This window comes from Somniosus microcephalus, chromosome 1 (assembly GCF_052327205.1).
Source record: "Somniosus microcephalus isolate GS21.2 chromosome 1, FLI_Smic_1.0, whole genome shotgun sequence".
Classification (NCBI taxonomy): domain Eukaryota; kingdom Metazoa; phylum Chordata; class Chondrichthyes; order Squaliformes; family Somniosidae; genus Somniosus; species Somniosus microcephalus.
The window spans coordinates 97,521,947-97,538,990 of record NC_140987.1 but is presented as its reverse complement, the minus strand read 5'-3'; the positions used below and the strand labels follow the sequence as shown (position 1 = coordinate 97,538,990).

Sequence of the window (17,044 nt, the reverse complement as noted above, 5' to 3'; positions counted from 1 at the left end):
TGGTTTACTTTCTGTAAACCACTCCCTTAGATATGTTTTTGTTTTACACAATGACTGGTTTGAGTCAAAAAATCTCAAAAGTATTTTTAAACTAGTTTTTTCACTGATTTTGGGCCGCCACGGTACGAGGCTGTGACTTGCCATGCATAATAAGTAGGACAAGTAATTTATTATGGCGTAATCTTCAATGAGATATCCTGTGATTTTGCACAATCTGCTATGATGTGTAATTTCCACCCCCACCTTTATAACTAGATTGAAGTTCTAGTTTTCTCTGTTCCCCTACTCCCTTTTTACTTTCTATTAGCAATATCTTTTTTAAATTGGGATGTATAGTGTTTGTTTAAACTGCTTTTAAGTTCTCATTTGATGTTAAATGCTTAGAGGCATCACAGAATTGTGATGAGGTGCTAAATAAATGCAATTCTTTTTCTTTTAACTATGAATACAATTTAAATTGTAAAATTATATTGATTAGAATTAATTAGCAAAATACAAGCAGTGATTTTTTTTTTTTTAAAGTAGTGTTGGTAAAAGAAATTCTAAATACATTTTTTCAAAATAAGGTGTGTAATCATTGTGGGTATATGTCAAATGAAAAATGATCCCCAAGGGAATATTTAAAAAGGAGGAATAGTATCCCAAAAGGTTCAATATACGACAGCATAATGTACTTGCAGCCCATCCCAGAGCTGAACCAGCACCCTGATTTTTACCTAGCAAATATTCAGCTTGGACACTGGATTTATACCCTGCTCAATTTTCAGCCCTATTGAAGTCAAGTTCTAGTCGACCCATTGGTTTTCAATCAGGGCTCAGTTATCTTTCAGTACCGAAACATTTGTTGGGTGTTCTGCATGATGTACTTGACTGTCTGTCTGATTATCTGAGATAGGTTCAGTTATTGGGGGACTAACTTGGGACAGGTGTTGCCAGCTCGCCTTCAATGTAACAAATCTCATACAGCTGGCAAGATGATTTCTCATCCATTCCATTATGTATCCCTAAAAGTATGCTCTTACACAATTCAATAATTCCAAAAAAAACCTCAGACATGCCAATTTAACTTCTCCAGTTGCTCTTGCTTCCTACTCCCTTTTCCCAGCTCTACCCAAAATCAGTAGCCTTGGCCCCATTGTCGAACAGCACCACTTTTGCTCCTGTTTTCCAGGGCTGAGCTAAATTCGAAATTCAAACTCGATGCCCTAAGGCTTAAAGTGAAAATCAGATGCTTAGCAGAGCAAAGGCACGTGTGCTGACAATTCAATCCCTTCTAACCACCGCACCCCCCGGCAAATGGCGCTCCAGCTCTCCCACTCCTTCACTTCCCCAGCTCTCCCCTTGGTGCCCACTCCAGCTGTTACTTGCTTCCTCACTTCTTCAGCTTTGCAGTTTTGATTCTGATTCCCATATCTTTGTTCACATTGTGAAGATCACTGGAGGAAACTGATGTAACTGGCAAATGATTGCTGAAATGACAGAAGTACCAGGAGCAAGTAACAGTAAACAATTAAATACAGAGAGAAATAGGGAAGAGGAAGATGGATAGAAACAGGTGGAAAGAGTAACCCAGATGCAGGGACAGACTAACCGAGGAAGATTAAAAACACAATTGGATTGTAATAGAGAAATACAAAGAAAAACACAGAGAAAAGAAGAGAACAATACAGCTGCTTTTCTGGGTGCCCCATAATCCTCTTGACAAGGCCTACAAGACAGGTTCCTAAATGTTCCCTGTCCAAAAATCACAAAATGGTTAACAAGTAGAAAGAGTTGGACCTTGGCTTGCCCAAAGTCCACCTCTCGTGCTACGATCTCTGATGAGTAATTGGATCCTTCGAGACAGCTGCAAGATCTTGATGAGAAACTGTGATGAGATCAGTTATTATGGCTAGCATACAGAACAATGTGCTTCAAGCCGTAACTGTCTGAGCAATATCACTACTGTAACCTAAAGATATATTACAATAATTTTCTGTCTATCTTCGCATTTAGAATATGATTACAATTTTTTTTTTTGTCTACACAGGGTATCTGTCTCCTCATCCATCTCCTATGAGTGTACCAGAGCACGTTCCCAGTCCAATGTCAGCAGGTGGCCCTACTCCTCCTCAGATTCCACCAGCCCAGCCCACACCAATGTTGCAAGGAGATCCTCAGGTCATGGGTCAGCAGAACAGAGGTCCTTCACCTTTTAATCCAGTTCAGCTTCACCAATTGAGGGCTCAGATTCTGGCTTATAAAATGCTTGCTAGAGGACAGCCATTACCAGACACCCTGCAGCTTGCTGTTCAGGGAAAGCGGTCACTACCCAGTATGCAACAGCAAGTAGCCCCCATTGCCTACAACAGACCACCCAGTAAGTATGCATTTTTTTATTGCTTTCATTTCATATAGAAAAAAAATTCTCTATTCTAAATGTATTTTCAGATTATTGAATTAGTTTAGTTTCAGCATCCAAGCAGTAAAGCTGTTTATGAATTGAGTGCTGTTTTCTAGCAGTAGGAAAGCATTTTGCACTTCTCTGCGTTAAATGTAAAATTTGAAATCTTGAGTTCCGATAATCGGGATACTCAGATATTTGATGTTTGGATAGCTGGGCTACATTGTACCCAAGGGAGATGATGGAAGCAGTTAGTATTGATTAATTCAAATGCAAATTGGATAGATTTCTTGCAGAAAATAAAATTTTGGGATACATTATATGAATAATTTGAGCCGTGATGTGGTAAGTGTTGCATGCTCAGGAGGAAAAAGCTGAGTTTGGACCTATGGTCCCCAAAGCTCTCTACCACTGGGGTTTTTGTTGTGTAATTTCATTGTATTACGTGACTATCAGGATCATAGAAGACGAACTAGATGGACGGTGGATTTTTTTTGTCTAGCAATTCGTATGTTCCTATTAATCTGGGATCTTATAATGGTGTATAGGGATAGGTGCAGGAAAAGTTTTTATAATAAAACTCAGAAGAAATTGGGGGGTGGGGGGGAGAGAGAAAGGAGAGGTGCAAGATGATGGGGTGGGAGACAAGCGAAAAATAGGGGAACAGTGGGATGGGGAGGCTCTCAAACCCTCGGCAGGGGATTTCTGTTGCCTTTTCTTCCACCTCAGCAGAATTGGCTCACAAAAAAAACTTAAACGGTGGGCCAGGCTAGCTGCCCTTCACTCCACCAGTCTTTGACTTCTTTCTCTGCAGGGGAAGAAGGTCCTCTTCCTCCACCAGACCTCACATTTGCTTAGTGGGGGAGGACGGTTGTAAGAAGTACCCCTTGCATACACTTGCCACCCATTTGCTGTCCGTGGGGCGGTGGGGGGGGAGGTTGAATAGACCAATACCTTTTCCTTCACTAGGCCCCAAAGTTGCTCTGAAGGAGGTTCCAGCAAGTCCTAATTCCACTGTCAGCTGCAGGAGGTAATACTTTTTCCTGAGAGCTTGAACTGAATTCAATGCAGAAAAACATTTCTGCGATCCCAGGCTTTCTGTTGAAGGGGAGTGAATGGCATTAGCACACCAATGGCAGACGTTTGCTCTTGGCAGCAGTAAGGTGGGAGCGTCGGGGAGGAGTTGTTGGCTGGATATCAGTGGGGGACATAGGGTCTTCCATTCATTGGCTTTCAGAGTGTCGCATGGTCTTAATTTCCGTTCGGCTTCAGTTTCATTCCTACTTGCATTTCCTATTCACAGTGATAGGTTTCAATTTGCTACTTCTTTGTCCACTGGCTTTTCAAAGACTGTTTAATGTAATTTGTGCAAAACTTCTTTACTTTAGTTACTTTCAACTTTATTATTATACATAAACCGCTACCTAATTCAAAATAATTACTGATTGCATTATTCTCTGCTACATTTAATGGATACAGGGAAGTTGGAAACAATGCTTTTTCTAAGAGATGTATTCATAAAGATTACTCGAGATTCCATTTGGGACTGCCATTTAACATTAGATTCTTCCGTACTGTTTTAAATTTGTCATTTAACTTTACATCCACTCACTGGTGCAAACCCGTGAGAATTATGAGACCACTCCTAATTTTAAATATATAACATGTTGTTTAGAACACCATTGTTCTTGTAGTGCTATGGAAGGGTCACGTGTAGAATGTAATTATCAGGTTTAATAATGTTAAATTGCTATCATGGTTTCTTTTGATATTGCTTAAAGTATTGGAACATTTTACAAAGTTTTATGTTTGAAATGTAACCTGTTGTTCATCCATCTCAGGAGATTAAGGTCCGCAATGCTGCAAATTGTGCACATTTCATTGAAATGAACAGCTAGAGAGATTGACTGGATTCACCTAATTTAGTTCATGATTCCACAGAATTGAATTTGACCAGACAAAAAATACATATTTTGTATTTGGCTTTTTATTAAGTATTCATGGATTTTGCACATTGTAATACACGAAGTTGTGCAGAGCTCTCAAGGTCAGAGTTCAAAAATTTGGATGTTCTTCTCTTACATGTATATGAAATGTTGGATTTTCTGGGGCCTATGACTGCACGTACACTGTCGTAAATGCCCCGCAAGTTCCGGGTTTCCGTGTGCGAAAACCTGGAACTTGCGATCTGTCAGGTTTCAGCTTGACGGATCGTACGCGTCCGCAGGAAATGGACATTCGCTGGCGCAGGGTTGGGCTATTTGCCCAACTACTGCCCAGCGAATGCCCACAAAACCCTTGCGCCCGGTAAAAGCAGGCATAAGGCCTCCTTTTACCAGTGTAAGGGTTTAAATAAATATTAAAATAACTTTTTTAAATGATTTAACCAAACAAAAACCTTTGAAATTAGTTTAGGTTATTTTTGGCCCCTTGAAAAATGTTTAAATTTATTTTTCAAAAATTAAATTTTTGTTTTAAATGTTTAATTAAATTGTATTTTAATTAATTTTGGCCATGTGATGGTTTATTTTTATTTAGGTTGTGTGAAAGTGTTTTTTTAGGGGATTCCTATTATGCTTATGGGGATTCTGTACGTAAATGGAATTCCCATAAGCATAATGGGAATCCCCCTTTATGATTGGTTGGGCTGGCCCACGTGTTCCCATGGACGCTTGCGAACCGCCTGCGCCCCGGGATACGTGGGCCTTTACACGGGCGTACGCCTGCAGGCCCAGGAGCACGAGTCTTCGAAGATATGGAGGCACCAGCTAGGTGTGGAGTTTACTTGCGGTTTGGAGGCATTCGCTCGCAGGAAGTCTCCGACCGCAATTTCCAGCCCACTAGTGTGATTGATTTGTTACTAGTCACATATAAAATGCTGTGAGGACCAGTTATCCAAAACTGACTGGGACTGGAGTATTTTCACAGTTTGATATTCAAACATACAAGTATGTCTGTCTGATTTTACATAGAAACATAGAAGATAGGAGCAGGAGTCAGCCATTCGGTCCCTCGAGCCTGTTCCGCTATTTAATGAGATCATGGCTGATCATCCAAATTCAGTACCCTGTCCCTGCTTTCTCCCATATCCCTTCATCCCTTTAGCCTTAAGAAATATACCTAACTCCTTCTTGAATATATTTAATGAATTGGCCTCAACTGCCTTGTGTGGTAGAGAATTCCACAGGTTCACCACTCTCTGGGTGAAGAAATTCCTCCTCATCTCAGTCCTAAATGGCTTATCCCTTATCCTTAGGCTGTGACCCCTGGTTCTGGACTCCCCCGCCATCGGGAACATCCTTCCTGCATCTAGTCTGCCTAGTCCTGTTAGAATTTTATAAGTTTCAATGAGATCCCCTCTCATTCTTCTAAACTTCAGCGAGTATAAGCCCAATCGACCCAATCTCTCCTCGTACGTCATTCCTGCCATCCCAGGTATTGGTCTGGTGAATCTTCGCTGCACTCCCTCCATGGCAAGAACATCCTTCCTCAGATAAGTTGACCAAAACTGCACACAATACTCAAGATGTGGTCTCACCAAGGCCCTGTACAACTGCAGCAAGACATCCTTGCTCCTGTACTCGAATCCTCTCGCTATGAAGGCCAGCATACCATTTGCCTTCTTAACTGCCTGCTGCACCTGCATGCTTACCTTCAGTGACTGGTGCACAAGGACACCCAGGTCTTGTTGCACTTCCCCTTTTCCCAATCTATTGCCGTTCAGATAATCTGTCTTCCTGTTTTTGCCACCGAAGTGGATAACCTCGCATTTATCCACATTGGGCAGATGCATGGCAAATGCAGTATAATCACCCAACCTGTCCAAATCATACTGGATTTGGTGTGGAAATATTATAAAAATTGAATTATTTAATTTTGATTGTTTGCAATAAATATGGAAGTCTTTAGCCTCCAAGTTTCTTTCAAAATAGCTGCACATTTCCACTCTCATCTGATCCAAATGAACATTTAGAAATTAGCAGTGACAACATGGCATTAGCAGACAGGAGAGTATTTTACATCCCTAATTTGTCTTAAGATGCCGGAGTTAACCTGAGTTCAGGTAATCAAACTATTCGACTAGGTGATGTTTGGCTACCTCTGGCATATTGGATTGAGTGTGGTCATTAGTCAGCATTGAAAGGTGATTAATCTATTCACAAGCTCCCTTTACTTTTTTTAAAGCATTGTTCCCATTCAGTTTTCTAGAGTACGCAGTAAAACTTTGAGGCTTTGGGCAGCTACGTTATGACTCTAATGCATTGTAAGGGTCTGTTTCTTGTTTTACATTGGAACTATTCAGTAAAGTATTCAATTAAGGTGTTTTTAAAGAAAGAATTTTAGCTTTCATGAAATAAGAGAATTGGGGTCTTGATGCACGAGTCATCTTTTTCTTTAACAGTTAAAGTGGATGGCACCAATTCCTGCAGCTGTTTAAAGCATTTTTGTTTCAGCAGTTTCTTACAACCATGATTTCTTGGGGGAAGGGACACTAGAATGTTGCAAAATCTGTACATTCAAAAACTTGATCAATATTTTAATAAGGTAGAAACTAAATTCAGTTAATTTTATCTTGGATACTGATAGTAAGTACGTCTATAAAAATGCCCACAGGTACTGCTAAATTGTACATTTGACGATATTGTCAGGAATCTGCATAATTGCAAACTGTAAGCAGTTAAGGAACCAGCCCCATAATAAATTTGATCTGAATTTTTGAGCAAGTTATCAACCAAAACCGATTCATTGGCTTTTCTTAATTTATTTTCTACTTTTGTTGTTCATCAATATATTACAGATCGCCTTTCTCTCAATTTTAATTTTCTTCACAATTGCATTCCAAGAAAAAATCAGCATAATCACATTCTATAAACTTGTAAAAAAAAATACCACTTAACACAAAAAAAAAACATAATTCAAACTTGGTTCCAACACCTTCCCTGTTCTTCAGAGGCCTGGCAGGTTGCATCATGCTGCTCGTGAACATCCTAATACGCCTTCTGGCAAATGACTGGATAATATTTGTTCCCTGGAGCCCCCAGGCTTTTTTTAAGCAGAGGAATTCCTGGGGCCTATTTTTGAGGCCATCTTTCCTCTTTCGGAATAGGAACCCTGTTTGGGGTGAAGAATGTGTTTGAAGGTAGACCAGGTTGAGGTGGTGGTAGTATGGGCAGAAGAAAGACTCACTCACTCACACTCTGCAGGAAAGCAAAGAGAAACCCTATTGCAGGGGAGGCACATGGTTGGCACTGCAGGAGCTGTCAGGAATGGTTGCTGATGGAACTTAGCAGCTCCACATTACAAAATGCAGCATCATATATAATATTCTGAAGCTGCACTCCATGTACACTGGACTTTTTCTTGTAAACATCAGTCTACTACAGTAATTAAAGGCATTTGGTACACAGGTTTCAGGTGGGTCAAATCCTAATTCTCTAAATTAACTCTGGTTATTGAATTTTATCCGAGTCTTGGATGTATGTTTCCCTGAGGTAACCCGCTGTCTGTTTTTGTGTGTATTTTGGCAACTTGCCAGCATCTCCATTAAGTACAGTGATTTTTTTTAAATAGAAGTGTCAGTAACCATTTTTAGATTGAAATACGAGTTTCCATCTTTTTTATATCGGATATTGATCCAAATTCTAAATCTATGGATTTCAGAGCATTCTTGTGGCTTATTCAGGCACCTACAATGTCTTTTCTTCCAGGAGCTGTGTGGCTGTAAGCAATAATTTCATGTGTACTTTAGACATATTGTATGCACATTTGAAAATTGAGTTTGTAACCCTAATTTTGCATTTACTTTAATTTTACCAAAATATGTACATGCCTTTCTGAATATTGATATGTGCATTAAAAAAAATGACACTGCATTTAAATATCTTTTTATCATCTGCCAGCAAGCATGCTTTTGATTAGAGTGCTACAGTTAGTGATAGCTATATTGCAGTGATGACAAATAGTAAGGTGTTTAACTAGATGTGTGTTTAAGCTCAGACCAACATTTGTGTTTTGGGTGTTTAGAGTTATGAATGCGATTTCTCTAGACAAAATTATAACTTTGCAGATCTTCAAAATGTGTAATATATGTTTAACTTAAATCTTTCAATGAGCACCTATGTGAAATTAGACATTGAAATTTCAAGCACAGAAATGGGTTATGATGTGACTTCATGATATTTAGGACCAAGACTTTGACCAAAAATGTTTTTTAAATTGTGTAGGATAAAAAGAATTTTGCCAAGTTACATGCCAAATAAGAAATCTTAACAGTTGGTGCAAAGGCCACAAAGCTTGTGCTTGAAGCAGTTGAGAATTAGATATGCTTTACCCTTGTGAACGTTTTCCATGTGTTTACTGTTCCCTAGGCATGTGTTTTACATGTTCTTGCTTTTTTCTTCCACCTTTTTTATAAAGCTTTGGAGTTTCAGCTTTTAAGCCTAAACCGGTTGGCCCCAAGTTTGTGGCTTGACTCAATTCACACTTGTCCTTTGCCCCTTCTGTTCTGCGGATTTCTGTTTCTGATCATGATTGTCATACATTTTCTCCTTGCTTATCTCAGTAGTGGTTTGACCGGTGCCAAATTATGAATACGTCACTGAACTTGGATCACCCCCCACCCCCCGAAATGGAATTGCACATTTGTTTAAAAGCATTTTTCATGTGGAAGCCAGTGTCTTTTAAACAGAACAGAAACTTCCAATTCCTTCTCTTTGTTTTTAGCCTCTTCATTCCTGGGCATTGCCCTTGTGCTGTGTGGTGGGGAGAGGGGACCAAGTGTCCCTTTTTAAACATTTCATGCCATTATGACAAGGTGATGTTTCCTCTTTGAACTGTACTTTGCAGTTTTTTTAACTCATCAACAGGTGTCTCGCTTGTTTGCGGAACACTTCACAGAATGGAGGGCCCAGCTAAAGGGGTTCTGAAACTAAGAAGAAAGCTCCTATTCGTTGATTTGATCTACATAAAATTGTCTGAGCCACACTCTAGCTTTGCAGTTCAGAGCCTGTCTGGCTGGGGTATAGATATCAGTTATGTATGTAAATAACTATGGAGGGTCACCTTCCAGTTTTTTTCTGTTGTAATGCCATGAAAATCTGCAACTGAAAACCTACTTCTGTCCTACACCTCACAAAACTGCAGAACCTAGCAATGGATGCACTGAATGAAGAGTGGAGTCAGCTTCTATAATTTGAGAAATGCAGCCACCTAGCAAGAGCATCCCGTTTAGAGCAGCCTTTAATTTTTGATCTCCAGGGATCAGAAGTTTGTGCAGATCTCTCTTCATAACTAGGATCCTTTGTATGATCCAAATGGAGAAAGTGATTTTGTAGTTATTTATTGCCAAGGAAGACTTGGCTGTGACACCATAACCAAGAGTTAATGTCTTGGGCGCAATCTGCAATCCGGGTTCAAATTTACGTTAGTTTTCACCAAACAATATTTTTGCTCGAACTTATTTGCATATTGCCAAACATAAAATCTTCCATGAACCAGTGCAATTGGACAGTGTTTTGGAATGTAATTTAAAAGAAATATTTCATTAAAAATATTCCTTGATATATTTGGTGCAGCTTTTATTAATACAGTTGCAAATGCGTTTATCTCAACAAAAAAAAAGCATTTTTAAGAATAAAACTGGGCGGAACACCCGTCATTGACCTCGGCCCCGGTTATGGACGCGACAACGGCACACCCATTGCCAGCATCTCCTTGTCAACATCTGGGGACTTATGCCAAAATTGGGAGAGTTGTCCCACAGTCTAGTTATGCAACAGCCTGACATAGTCATACTCACGGAAGCCAATGTCCCAAACTCCTCCATCACATCCCTGGATATGTCCTGTCCCACCGGCAGGACAGACCCACCAGGGGTGGTGGCAGAGTGGTATACAGTCGGGAAGTAGTGGCCCTGGGAGTTCTCAACATTAACTCCGGACCCCATGAAGTCTCATGGCTTCAGGTCAAGCATGGGCAAAGAAACCTCCTCCTGATTACCACCTACCGCCCTCCCTCAGCTGACGAATCAGTACTCCTCCATGTTGAACACCACTTGGAAGAAGCACTGAGATTAGCAAGAGCACAGAATGTACTCTGGGTGGGGGACTTCAATGTCCATCACCAAGAGTGGCTCGGTAGCACCACTACTGACCGAGCTGGTCGAGTCCTGAAGAACATAGCTGCCAGTCTGGGCCTGCAACAGGTGGTGAGAGAACCAAAACGAGGGAAAAACCTACTTGACCTCATCCTCGTCAATCTACCTGTCGTAGATGCATCTGTCCATGACCGCATTGCTAGCAGTGACATCCGCACCGTCATTGTGGGAGACGAAGTCCCGTCTTCACATAGGACACCCTCCATCGTGTTGTGTGGCACTACTACCATGCTAAATGGGATAGATTCAGAACAGATCTAGCAGCTCAAAACTGGGCATCCATGAGGTGCTGTGGGCCAACAGCAGCAGCAGAATTGTATTTCACCACAATCTGTAACCTCATGGTCTGGCATATCCCTCACTCTACCATTACCACCAAGCCAGGGGACCAACCCTGGTTCAATAAGGAGTGTAGAAGAGCATGCCAGAAGCAGCAGCAGGCGTACCTAAAAATGAGGTGCCAACCTGGGGAAGCTGCAACACAGGACTACATGAATGCTAAAAAGCGGAAGCAGCATGCTATAGATAGAGCTAAACGATTCCACAATCAACATATCAGATCAAAGCTTTGCAGTCCTGCCACATCCAGTCGTGAATGGTGGTGGACCATTAAACAACTAACGGGAGGAGGAAGGCTCCATGAATATCCCCATCCTCAATGATGGTGGAGCCCAGCACGTGAGTGCAAAAGACAAAGCTGAAATGTTTGCAACCATCTTCAGCCAGAAGTGCCAAGTGGATGATCCATATCGGCCTCCACCTGAGGTCCCCACCACCACAGTAGCCAGTCTTCAGCCAACCCGATTCACTCCAGGTGATAGCAAGAAACAGCTGAGCGCACTGAATACAGCAAAGACTGTAGGTCCCGACAACATTCCGGCAGTCGTGCTGAAGACTTGTGCTCCAGAACTAACCGCGCCTCTAGCCAAGCTATTTCCAGTACAGCTACAACACTGGCATCTACCTGACAATGGGGAAAACTGCCCAGGCATGTCCTGTCTACAAAAAGCAGGACAAATCCAATCCAGCCAATTACTGCCCCATCAGTCTACTCCCAATCATCAGTAAAGTGATGGAAGGTGTCGTCGACAGTGCTATCAAGCAGTATTTACTCACCAATAACCTGCTCACTGATGCCCAGTTTGAGTTCTGCCAGGACCACTCGGCTCCAGACCTCATTACAGCCTTGGTCCAAACATGGACAAAAGAGCTGAATTCCGGAGGTAAGGTGAGAGTGACTGCCCTTGACATCAAGGCAGCAGTTTGACCGAGTGTGGCATCAAGGAGCCCTAGTAAAACTGAAGTCAATGGGAATCGGTGGGGGGTGGGGGGGGAAACTCTCCACTTGCTGGAGTCGTACCAGCACAAGGGATGATGGTTGTGGTTGTTGGAGGTCAATCATCACAGCCCCAGGACATCGCTGCAGGAGTTCCTCAGGGCAGTGTCCTAGGCTCGACCATCTTCAGCTACTTCATCAATGACCTTCCCTCCATCATAAGATCAGAAGTGGGGATGTTCGCTGATAACTGTACAGTGTTCAGTACCATTTGCAACTCCTCAGATAATGAAGCAGTCCAGGCCCGCATGCAGCAAGACCTGGACGACATTTAGGCTTGGGCTGATAAGTAGCAGGTAACACTCGTGCCAGGCAATAACTATCTCCAACAAGCGAGCGTCTAACCACCGCTCCTTGACATTCAACGGCATTACCATTGCCGAATCCCCCACCATCAATATCCTTGGGGTCACCATTGACCAGAAACTTAACTGGACCAGCCGCATAAGCAAAGAGAGAGCATGAAAAATTCTTGGCAAGTAAAATCAAGGAAAACCCAAAGATGTTGTATAAATATATTAAGAGTAAGAGGATAACTAAAGAAAGGGTAGGGCCTATTGGAGATCATGAGGGTAATCTGCGTGTGGAGGCGGGAGACGTCGACAGGGTTCTTAATGAATACTTTGCGTCTGTTTTCACAAAGGAGAGGGGTGAAGCAGACATTGCTATCAGTGGGGAGAAGTGTGAAATATTAGATGAAATAAACATAGTGAGAGGAAGTATTAAGGGGTTTAGCAGCTTTAAAAGTGGATAAATCCCCAGGCCCAGATGAAATGTATCCCAGGCTGTTAAGTGAAGCAAAAGACGAAATAGCAGAGGCCCTGACCATCATTTTTCAATCCTCTCTGGCTTCAGGTGGTACTGGAGGACTGCTAATGTGGTACCCTTGTTTAAAAAGGGAGAAAAGGATAGACCGAGTAATTACAGGCCAGTCAGCCTAACCTCGGTGGTGGGAAAATTATTGGAAAGAATTCTGAAGGACAGGATAAATCTTCATTTAGAACAACATGGACTAATCAAGGATAGTCAGCGCGGATTTGTTAAGGGAAGGTCGTGTCTGACAAACTTGATTGAATTTTTTGAGGAGGTAACGAGGATAGATGAGGGTAGTACGTTTTATGTAGTGTATATGGACTTTTGCTCAGGTTCCACATGGCAGACTGGTCACGAAGTTAAAAGCCCATGGAATCCAGGGCAAAGTGTCAAGTTGGATTTAAAACTGGCTCGGAGACGGGAAGCAGAGGATAATGGTTGATGGGTGTTTTTGTGACTGGAAGGCTGTTTCCAGTGGGGCTTCGCAGGGCTCAGTACGAGGTCCCTTGCTTTTTTGTGGTATATATCAATGATCTAGACTTGAATGTAGTGGGTATGATTAAGAAGTTTGCAGATGATACTAAAATCAGCTGTGTGGTTGATACTGAAGAAGGAAGCTGTAGACTGCAGGAAGATGTCAATAAATTAGTCAGGTGGGCAGAACAGTGGCAAATGAAATTCAATCCGTAGAACACTGAGGTAATGCATTTGGGAGGGCTAAAAAGGAAAGGGAATACACATTAAATGGCAGGACACTGAGTAGTGTAGAGGAACAAAGGGACCTTGGAGTGCATGTCCACAGATACCTGAAGGTAGCAGGCCAGGTAGATAAAGTGGTTAAGAAGGCATACGGAATGCTTGCCTTTATTAGCCGTGGCATAGAATACAAGAGCAGGGGGGTTATGCTTCAACTGTATAAAACACTAGTTAGGTCTCGGCTAGAGTACTGCGTGCAGTTCTAGTCACCACATTACAGGAAAGATGTGATTGCACTAGAGAGGGTACAGAGGAGATTTACAAGGATGTTGCCGGGAGTAGCGAACCTTAGCTATGGGGATAGACTGGGTCTGTTTTCCTTGGAACAGAGGTGGCTGAGGGGGGAGACCTTATTGAGTTATGTAAAATGATGGGCATAAAGTGGATAGAAAGGACCTATTTCCCTTAGAGGGGTCAAAAACTAGGGGGCACAGATTTAAAGTAATTGGTGGCTGGTTTAGAGGGGATTTGAGGGGAAATGTCTTCACCCAGAGGGTTGTGGGTGTCTGGCACTCACTGTCTGAAAGGGTGGTAGGGGCAGGAACCCTAACCACATTTAAAAAGTACTTGGATGTGCACTTGGGATGCTCTAACCTGCAGGGCTATGGACCAAGAGCTGGGAAGTGGGATTAGGCTGGATAGCTCTCTGTTGGCCGGCACGGACACGATGGGCCGAAATGGCCTCCTTCCGTGCTGTAACTTTCTATGATTCTATGAAATACTGTGGCAACAAGAGCAGGTCAGAGGCTGGCTATTCTGCGGTGAGTGTCTCGCCTCCTGACTCCCCAAAGCCTTTCCACCATCTACAAGGCAGAAGTCAGGAGTGTGATGGAATACTCTCCACTTGCCTAGATGAGTGCAGCTCCAACAACACTCAAGAAGCTCGACACCATCCAAGACAAAGCAGCCCGCTTGATTGGCACCCCATCTACCACCTTAAACATGCACTCCCTCCACCACCGGTGTATCGTGGCTGCTGGGTGTACCATCTACAAGATGCGCTGCAGCAACTCGCCAAGGCTTCTTTGGCAGCACCTCCCAAACCTGCAGTCTCTACCACCTTGAAGGACAAGGGCAGCAGGAGCATGGGAACACCATCATCTGCAAGTTCCCCTCCAAGTCACACACCATCCTGACTTGGAAACATATCGGCGTTCCTTCATCGTCGCTGGGTCAAAATCCTGGAACTTTCTCCCTAACAGCAATGTGGGCGTACCTTCACCACATGGACTGCAGCGGTTCAAGACGATGGCTCACCACCACCTTCTCGAGGGCAATTAGGGATAGCAATAAATGCTAGCCTTGCCAGCGATACCCACATCCCATGAACGAATTTAAAAAAAAAAAAAAAAAAAAAAAAAAAATTGTTGTCTAGTCCAGCACCTGTGAGTAACACGAATTTAATAACTGAAAATGACTATAAAATACGATAGAGCCATTTACATTAGGTACTTTGTACAATAATCAGTTCCTTAGTAAATTAAAAAAATATATATTTAAAAGCTGCCTGTTATTGCCCTTGCACCAAAAAAGCGCAATTAGCGAAAACTAGCAGAGGTGATTATTTCGAATTGGGGTCGTGGCCATTTTTGTGGGGGGGGTAGGGGCTTCTAGCGCAATGTTTTTTAAACTCCAGGCCCATATGTCTTTTCACCAGATGGCCCTTCAATTACCTCTGATCACAAGGGAGGCCAAATATGTCCAAGCAACAGTAAACACATGGGAAATGTCCACAAGTGTAAAGTATGCCTAATTCTCAACTGATTTAAGCATAAGTTTTGTGACCTTTGCATCAAATTTCTTAAATTGAGCATGTAACTTTTTTTATTCTACACAATTTTTACAAACCAGCAAGGAAAGGATTTTAACATTGTAATTATAATGCACCTTGCATTAAAGTGGAAAGCATCAGCATGAAGTTTTGTAATGCTAAATGTGAGAGACTGCTCCATTGATGCTGTAGTCATAACTACAGCTTATGGAGATTTAATGTTTCCAGCAAGACCACGAACACCCTTGGTAGGATTCATATTGCTGTTGTTTTTATTGCCTGGTTTTGATGGGATTGTCAGTTGGGAAATTTTCCATGGTGTTCTGTGATTTATGAAGGGAGCCTGGAAAGTTGAGCACTTCATTTGACAACTAAATTGTAGCTAGGATTTGAACTTGTTCTGAATGAAAGTCAAACCATTTGAACCTAAGAGTCTTTTACCTAAACTTTCTTCATCTTAAAATTGTTGGTGTACTGGACCTCACATTGCCGCAATAGGGCATTAACCTGCACACACTAGTGGTAAATCCTTTGTACCTTGTTTTGCAAGTGGGGAGGCAGTTATTGGGAAAGTGTTGTGCCTCAAGGGGTTTTATACCCTTACCTATATAACAATTAAGAAGGACTCCGGGGTGGAGAGTTTAGTTAACGGCCATTTTATTTACAATGTGCTTCTTCACTCAATGCACTACATTTCCCATAGTGCATTGCAAATCACCACTACAGTATCCCATGTGGGATAATTCTAATACACATTCAAAATACACAACATATTTCCTCCCCCTTAAAATAGAATGTCCACAAAACAGAATAACTGAAAATGACTAACTTTGGAAGAGAGGGTAGACTGCCTCTACATTCCGCTAACCCTGGGGATTATTCTGCCCCATGCACACAGGTTAGCACTAACTGTAACTAAGGCGCTCTGGAGGCTGCCTTTCTATTTGGGGGTAACGCCTAGTCTCAGGAGCAGGCTCTGGCTGGCTCTCCCGTGACCCTGCAGGCGTGGCTTCCTCCCTCGATGGCACAAGAGTGGATGGTGCCACCGTCTCGGGGTCGGACGACCAGCCCCTGCTGGAGCCCCCAGCAGGTCCTTGATCCTCTGTTTCTTGGGTTACTTGTGGCGACTGTCTTGGCAGTAACTGGTCTACATGCCATCTCCATGTTCGGTCGTCTCCGGTGCGGACTCGGTATGAAACGGGGCCCGTCTTTTGAATGACCGTAGCCGGGACCCACCGCTCCGGGGTGGTGTAGTTACGCGTGAGGACTTTGCCCCCCACCACAAAGTGTCGTTCTTTGGACCTCTGAGCTCGTCTGCTGACTTGACCCTACTGATTGGCGTGCACCACTGCTTCTGTGGACGTTGGCCTCAGCAGGTCAAGGCGTGTCCGTAGCTGCCTTCCCATGAGTAGGTAAGCAGGAGATGCTCCAGTTGTAGCATGAGGCGTGTTGCGGTATTTCAGCAAGAAAGCATTCAGGCGCTGCTTTAGAGGAGCATCACTTCTTGCCGCTTTCAACGCGCGTTTCAGCGTTCTGACAAATCCCTCCGCCAATCCATTCATGGATGGATGATAAGGCGCGGAGAACGTGTGCTGGATTCCATTGCTCTTGAGGAACTCCTCCATCTCCTGGGATGTGAACTGTGTTCCATTGTCGGTTACGATCTGCTCTGGCAGACCAAATCGCCCGAACATCTCTCTGAGTCTCAATGGTTTTCTCTGTAGTGGTAGTGGACATTACTGCAACCTCCGGCCATTTGGAATGGGAGTCCACCGCGACCAGGAACATCGCTCCTTCCACTGGTCCCACGAAGTCCAGATGGATCCGTTG

General features: G+C 42.9%; 1 protein-coding gene across 5 annotated transcripts in view; it reads left to right on the top strand.

Moving 5' to 3' along the window:
* Window positions 1-17,044, top strand: part of smarca2 (SWI/SNF related BAF chromatin remodeling complex subunit ATPase 2) — a 179,628-nt gene that overhangs the window by 29,710 nt on the left and 132,874 nt on the right. For all 5 annotated transcript variants that reach the window (XM_085984253.1, XM_085984274.1, XM_085984260.1 and 2 more), the window contains exon 4: window positions 2,030-2,359. In XM_085984253.1, the coding sequence (XP_085840379.1) occupies window positions 2,030-2,359 (330 nt within the window). The remainder of the gene's footprint in view (window positions 1-2,029; window positions 2,360-17,044) is intronic.